Raw genomic sequence first — 7,812 nt, forward strand, 5'->3', positions numbered from 1 at the left:
TAACTTTTTTATATATGCACAATGTAAAAAAGATTTGCACAAACAATCAATCTTACATTATTACATTAGTAAAATAAAAAAATTTTAAATTCATTACATAAAAAAATGATCTAAATGTATAAATATGATTAGATAATTGTGTAAAATTTTTTCAATATATTAAAATTAAACTCATAAAATAAAAAAATCAAAACTTTTTTATTTATAATTAGAGTAATAATTTAAGACTTCTAATCATTTTTGTTAATCCTAGTTTCATTACGAATAAAGCTCTAAATCCAAGTCATAATCCTAACTAAATCCAACCAAGTATTTTAAATTCACATGCGTCCGTTTCAGTGCCTTTTTCTTCTTTTTCTTCGTTATCGTCATCACTAATAACACCAACATTTTGCTAACATCTTTATTGGTTTTGATTTTCTCTGATGCCATCATTAAATAATTTTGGTTCATTTCTTAGTTTATTTGAGGTTCATTGGATCCAGAAATGAATTCAATGTGTTTTTGTTAATGATTGAGTTTTTTTTACTGCTTGTTCAAATCTGAACTAATTTCAGTTCATTTGTGAACTAATTGAGGTTCACTTAATACTCCTGATAAGTATTGATCAAATTTTTTATTCCTTAAGTAATTTCGGTTCATTTCTTAGTTTAATTGAGGTTCATTTGGATCTAGAAATATATTCGATGTGTTTTTGTTGATGATTGAGTCTTTTTGACTGCTTGTTCAAATCTAAACTAATTTCGGTTCATTTGTATGTTAATTAATGTTCACTTGATGCTGCTGATAATTATTGACCAAATTTTTTATTCCTTAAGTAATTTCGGTTTATTTCTTAGTTTCATTGAGGTTAATTTGGATTTAGAAATAAATTTGATATATTTTTATTGATGATTGAGTCTTTTTTTACTGCTTGTTTAAATTTGAACTAATTTCGGTTCATTTGTGTGTTAATTGAGGTTCACTTTATGCTATTAATAAGTATTGACCAAAGTTTTTAGCAAAGAAGAATGAAATTATTCATTATCTTTTTATTCAATTGCATTAGATTTCATTCTATTATATTCAATTTGTCTTGAAAGTCATCCCAATTTTTGGGACAAATTGTTCATCAACAACATACATAGACTACAAATGAACTGAAATATCATTATAACAAGACCAATATATAATAGCAAATGAACCGAAAATTGTGCATTCTATAAACTTAGAAACTCTTGTAATTTCGGTGTATTTCTGAGTTAATTGTGTTATAATCACTGTGTAATTTTGAAAAATCTGGTCTCGTTATCCTACACAATTCAAAACTCTTCTTCCTCCTCCTTCTCATCTTCTGCTTCTTCTTCTTCTTCTTTTTCATTTTTTCCTTCTTATTTCATTTTCTCAACATTCTTTTTTATTTACTCTCTTGAGAGGAATAAAACCAAGAAAAAGAGAAAAAAATCAAACAAAAAAAACTGTAATAATATGAAAAAGAAGAGAAGAAGAAGAAACAAAAACAAAATATAGCAACAACTAACATCACCAATATAGAAAAAAGAGGAGGAGGCGCACGAAAAATAAACACAAAGTGAAGCAAGGTATCGTTTGAGTTTGTGAAATGCGTATATACACGCTACGTATAATAAAAATAATTTTTGTTGAATTTATGGCAACTTAATTAAATTTGATTACCAAAAATACTTGGATATATAGCAGCTTTCTTTTATTATTGTGTTTGAATTCACATGTTATTTTCTAAACTTAGGCTCTATATACTTCATCCTATTATAGTTTAGGATAAAGTATTATTTTACTTTTCAAAACATAATTAATGTAATTAGAACTTTAAAAATTATTTTGATACATACAATTAATTTTAAATATAATTATCAAAATCAAATTAGTAACTAACCCAGCCAAAATTTTAATTATTGGTTCAATCATTCGTTAATTGATTAAACTAATTGACCCAATCATAATGAAGTAATTATGTAAAATTTTATTTTCTTCTTTTCATAATGAGTAATTTTTAAATTTTATTTTTATTAAATTAATTATTGTTTTACAATTTTAATAATTCATTAATAAACTTATACCTATTATATTCATAAATATTTATTAAAAAGAATAATATTAATAGATAATTTATAACTATGAATAAAAAAATATGTTATAATTAATAAAAGTATTTTTTGTTTTGCTTTTTAATTTATAGATTTTCAATAAAATTTAATATTATATAATAATAAAAATAAAATTGGTCTCGTGGCAAAGTTAAGCTTACAAAGTTTTCTCACCCTTACATGATCTCAAGGATCACTTTGATTCTTCAGAGCAATTTGAATTGGATATTTTTTGGGTATTATTTTAACATCTGTTGAATTGACTTAAAATTAAAATTTATATTAGATACAATATTTAAAATAAAATTATTATCAGTAAAAAAAATTATATCACTTTAAAAAATATTAATTAAATATTATCACTTATATAATTTATTAAATGATAAAATTAAAATTGATACAAAATTTAAATTCAGTTGAGACTAAGTATTGGTATCACAACACACTCACACACATTATATGGATTTATTTTTGGGTTTATTTTTCCTTCCGTAGAACTTGAATCCAAATGTAGTTGCTAAGAAGACATATGATATGCTACTCAACCAAATCTCCAACAATACTATCCTTATCCTTAATCTCTCTTTTTGCAAGATCTTCCAAGGTCCTCCTTGTTTTTGTTTGGTCTGGGCCAAAGGCCACAAAAGAAACCCGGTTCGGAAATTCGCCCCAGTTCCACAACACAAGATGGATCCTCCTTTGCATATGACTCCTACTCTGGTCTTTTCTGCATGTCAGGTGCTCCTGCCTTGTTCTATCTCTCGCCAACTCTGCTCCTCCTTTGGTACAATAACCATGTTTTTCTAGGGCAATAAAAATCATATATAAATCTTTATCATTGCTCCAATACCTCTCTTTCGTTCTTATTTTCAGCAATAAGTAGATGACATCATTGTCAATGGTAGATTTACCCGCCATAAAACCAAAGATATTGTTAAATAATGTTGGGTGAATGATCATAAATTCTTGAAATATATAGCACCCCACTATTTTTACATTTTTTAACCATAAATCATCATATTCCTAATTAATTCAATTTGTAATTTAAATTTGGATAAAAATAAATTTTAGAAAACACATTAAATATATTATAAAATTACACAAATATTTATCAAATTCTATACTTTTATAAGAATAGAAATAATATGATATGTCAATTATTTATAATTCAATTCAAACGTAATACTCCATATTCAAACAAAATATGCAAAAGGAATTATCATACAATAATACAAACAGAAAATAATTTACCTTTCGAAAATATACATACAAGAGACAGAATATATAACAAAGATATACCGGTGCATAAGTTTAGCAGTTTCAGAAACAAGACCATATACTAAATCTGTATGTATCAATTACAAAGGCTAAGGCAAGCTTAGTAACATTGTCAACTCAACAGCTGGGGACTAACATTTCAGATTTACATAAATCATTTACCAAATTAACAGCTAGAAGAAGATGAAGTAAGACTGCACTACAAGAAAATAAACACTAAGGCGGTGTAATATGATATAAGTGGCAACAAGAACAAAACATTGCAGTACCAACTTCTAAAATCCGGCAGCTATATATTACAGAAAATAAACTCAACTAGGACATTAATAGATGAGCCAAAAAAAAGTTAGCCTTTGGTTCGCATAATCGTGATGCTACCTTTTCCCCCTTCCGTGCGAATCTTTGTTTTGTTAACGACAGGCTTCCCCGAGAAGGCTGATTTGGGATAAGCTGATGGATCTTCATTGCTTTGCTTTGATTTTGAAGACGGCGGAGTCTGAATCCGCTGATTTATTTCCTTCAATGTTACATCTCCATGAGCACCACTAGGCTTAACAAAAGTAAATGGATAGACCACAGAAGAAGCCAACTTTGGCGGTGTCTGTATAAACGATTTCCTACCTAAACACGAAAAATGGGTCTAAATTTGTTATCAAATAAAAAAACTTCATCTTATTAACTATATGTAGAGCCCATTTTTGGGATTGAATGCAGCTATTTATAATGACCTTGCTAACAAGAAATCAATAAAATTAAACCAGAAAGTGACACTACATCAAGAAGAAAGTTGAACCTTTGAAGATAATATTTTTGGAGGTTCGAGTGACCTGCTGCTTCTGCTGCTGAACCACATTTTGCTCGGAAGATGCTGTGATGTCGACCAACTCTGAAAGAAGATGAATTTTTTGTTTGAGAAAATACGATTCAAGTAGAAAAGAACAAAATCAAGGAAGAAGCAGCATCCTTCTAACGGCGAGGGGAAAAAATGGCATCTACCTGCAATATCAATCTGAATATCCTCTGCCCCTGAAAAGTTCCTGAAATCAAACAACATAGTCATCAGAATCAGATGACTTTGTATAACCAACTATATGTGAAAAATCAGTCATCCATAGAAGCATACAAATCATCGGGACTGAATTGCATCTCGCTATCATTAAGGCATTCTGCTAGCCAACCTTCAGTGGACTCAAGGTCTTCATAACCAGACGATGACGATGCATTTCCTAATGCATATTCTATGACGGTTGGGAAAACATGAGCCTTCAGAAATTTATCTAAGCCATTATACCAGGAAAAGAAATACAATGAAAAGACAGGATAAAATCTTGCAAGAGGAAAACCTGATGATAAACCAGGAACCCATTGTGACACTTCAGGAAAAGCATCCGTGATCAAGTCCTCCTTCCCCTATATATGCGCAACGAAGTAACAGTCAGCAAATCAACAACTTTATTAATCACTATGTCTCATTGGGATTAGCATGCCCTACTAGATATAAGTGACAAGCAATCTCGAACTGCTGAACAGTAACCCAAAACACAAACTCCCCTTTATTGAGGGATGAAATATCCTTAACCGCGAAGAGGACTCATTGAAGCAGAATATATCACCAAATATAATACTTTAAAGAAGACATCAAGATTTGAACCAAATGGCTCATTAATAGCTAATATACAAGGGGTTTCAACAGAAACTAGCCTTAACATAAGATAGGGATAAAATAACCCAAACTCATGAAACTGAACACATGTAACATGCATTCATTTTCGGTTCAACAACATAATGGTAATATATCACAAAATTTACTTAAGACAGATTCAAATAGTTTTTGTATGATATGGACAGATCTGAATCTTCATATTTTTACTACTGTCTAACATATTAGGAGTGTGAAAATTTATTGGAAAGCTAGAAGCACCAACATTTGATTTAAAATATGGCAAAGACATCTCTTCCTTGGAAAGAGAATGATCCCTCTCCTGGCCATTGAATTGTAGCATCCGCCGCCTCTTGACTTGAGAAGAAGTCTCCCTCCCCTCCTCTACTTCTTTTTCTACATCATCCGAAACTGAAATCCAATATTTCCTTGAATCAAACCAGGATAGTTCATAACAACAATTTCTAAAGCAAAAAGAACAATCTAACAAGATGCCAACATCGACAAGACATCAAATGAACTGCCTTACCACTATTGTCAACATTGTATACCAAATCACCACATGCCTTAACTGGTGTAGTTTCATCTTCAAACATGTAGGAAATATCTTCATTTTGGAGCACACCATTCCATGGCTCTTCTGAAATATATTGAAGAAAAAAAAATCAGGCATTACTTATGTAATCGTGTAAAAAAATCAATTTAACATCAAAGTAAGACTTACCAAAATTGGAAGTCTTTTGGAGATCATGATCCTCCCCATGCCAATTCCATGGTTCTTTAGCACCACTACTACGATAGAACAGAAAGTAAGTGCAATTGTCATGACATGCCATTGATGTAAAATAATAACCCATGGACAAAATCCATAAACAACCGCATCAACAAAGTCTTATTCCACATGGATTAAACTGTCATTGTGCTCTATCATGAATCATGATTAGAGTGAGCACATGGATCTCCTTTGAATGTAAAGAAATAAAGAATCAACAAGAAGAATTGAATCAATCCCTCCCCACACCCCCAACTTCAGACATTATCAAATTCAGCTACAGAAAAGCAAATATTAAATATATTGCAAACTAAGTACTAATTAGCACTCCAAAGATTGCCCAGTGTGTGGTTGGTTGCAGACATTATAAAAAAAGATTAAATACATTGCAAATTGAACCACTGAAGTACTAATTATCACACCATAGACCAAACTAAGCACTGTAAATTGTAAAATGAAACATTAGATTCTACAACAAAAGTCATTTATAATGTTTAAAATTTATTTAAAACTTAAAGAAACATGCAGTCTCTCATTTTCATTTGTAATGTTTAAAGTTTATTTAAAAACTTATGAATGTGTAGTTGTATATGTTCTTGGAGCACACATTAAGCGTGCTTAAGGAGCAAGAGCATGCAAGTACTTCTCAGAAACCGTAGCACGAGCTTAGGAAAAAAAAAAAAAACCAAAAAAATAATTAAAAAAAATTGAAATTCTTCATCCATGAAATTTGACAGAAAACCAAACAACCTAATCTGAGATGGTGGAAATCAGAGAGCCACAATGCAAATCAAAACAACTGAACCAAACAGCACCATATATTTAGCAGATAATGCACAAAACAACAGCAAGATGAAGTGAAAAATAAAATAATAAATTTTTTTACAAAATTCCCAATTTCTTTTCTTAAACAAAACAACACAAAAAAGAATAGCAAAAAAAAGAAACATATATCAGAACAAGCACCTCGAAAAGCATAAATGTGCTTCTCCAAACAACTCAATCGCGCCCAAAAATAAAACCCTCACCTTAAAAGAATGTCGAAGCTGAAAATAAAATAAAGTAAGACAAAATAGAGAGAGAGATTTACTTGTCGTCGTCGCTGTTGTTGTTATAATCCATTTCAAGGGCAAGAAGCAGGGAGTCAAGTTTCCAGTCACAACTGATCAGTGTCTTTTCTTTTTATATATTTTCTAGAAAAAGACAGTGGAAAATAGAAAAGAGAAGTAACCGTTACAGAGAATAGAGAGATCGGTTCCCTGTTGTGACTTGAGAGGCTATGACCTATATATAACATGGGAGAAACTGACCCGAGCATGACGAGAAAATACAGGTTTAATTATTTACGTGTCATATTGGGGCTCATTTTTTTTTAGAGTAAAGTGACAAACATCTTTAAAGATATTGATTTTAGATTAATTAGTCTTTGAAAAAAAAAATACCAAATTAATTTTTTTTAAGATAACAAATGATAAATATGTATGACTTTTTGTCCGTGAATAGTGTAAAATAAAATTGAATTGTCCATGTATTTCGTTATTTATAGTGGTGCATGTCTCTTTATTGTCACATGAGTAGTAAAACGATATAGTTTTGCACAGTGAAACATTTATTATCTCTTGAGTTTTCATATATCTTTTATCAATGCTCTCTATTTATCATCAATTCTATCAAAACAAGTGAAATTTCATTCCAAAAATTGTTATCTACATTACTATTTTTCATAAATAGATATATCAGAGTAATTAACAGTACCTAAGCATCACCGTTAAGTTTTAATTGATGAATTGATAGAAGGACATCATGTGTCCATTGTTTGCTATCTTGGAGGACCAAATTAGTACTTTTTTTCTTTAGGAACTAATTAGTGCAAAGTTAAAATCTTCAAGGATCTAATTGTTATTTTACTTTTTTTTTTTAATATGGAGAGTATATTGGTGTTTTGAATGGAAATGGACGATTTTGGTGTATTTACATGTTGGTGGATGTGTCAATAG

General features: G+C 30.1%; 1 protein-coding gene across 2 annotated transcripts; it reads right to left on the reverse strand.

The window, feature by feature from the left end:
* Nucleotides 1-3,423: 3,423 nt before the first annotated feature.
* On the reverse strand, nucleotides 3,424-7,179 carry LOC112784717 (protein XRI1). Of its 2 annotated transcripts, none has more exons than XM_025828018.3 (9): nucleotides 6,906-7,179; nucleotides 5,768-5,832; nucleotides 5,573-5,683; nucleotides 5,309-5,454; nucleotides 4,727-4,793; nucleotides 4,507-4,621; nucleotides 4,380-4,420; nucleotides 4,177-4,269; nucleotides 3,424-4,004 (listed from the first exon to the last, which is right to left on the reverse strand). In XM_025828018.3, exons 1-9 carry the CDS (start codon nucleotides 6,935-6,937, stop codon nucleotides 3,730-3,732), a joined length of 945 nt encoding a protein of 314 aa, XP_025683803.1. In that variant the 5' UTR covers nucleotides 6,938-7,179; the 3' UTR covers nucleotides 3,424-3,729. The 2 variants fall into 2 exon arrangements, with proteins under 2 accessions (XP_025683803.1, XP_025683802.1); XM_025828017.3 differs by having other exon boundaries at nucleotides 5,768-5,835.
* Nucleotides 7,180-7,812: the final 633 nt, after the last annotated feature.

This window comes from Arachis hypogaea, chromosome 20 (assembly GCF_003086295.3).
Source record: "Arachis hypogaea cultivar Tifrunner chromosome 20, arahy.Tifrunner.gnm2.J5K5, whole genome shotgun sequence".
NCBI classification, from domain to species: domain Eukaryota; kingdom Viridiplantae; phylum Streptophyta; class Magnoliopsida; order Fabales; family Fabaceae; genus Arachis; species Arachis hypogaea.

Bases quoted from the DNA above. Each gene is read 5' to 3' on its own strand.
- LOC112784717 (XM_025828017.3), bottom strand. From the start codon at position 6,937: ATGGATTATAACAACAACAGCGACGACGACAA. The intron at 4,794-5,308 runs GTTGGTGCTTCT...GCGCATATATAG, and splicing joins TGCCATATTTTAAATCAAAT to GGGAAGGAGGACTTGATCAC. The intron at 4,005-4,176 runs GTTCAACTTTCT...TTTCGTGTTTAG, and splicing joins CAAAAATATTATCTTCAAAG to GTAGGAAATCGTTTATACAG.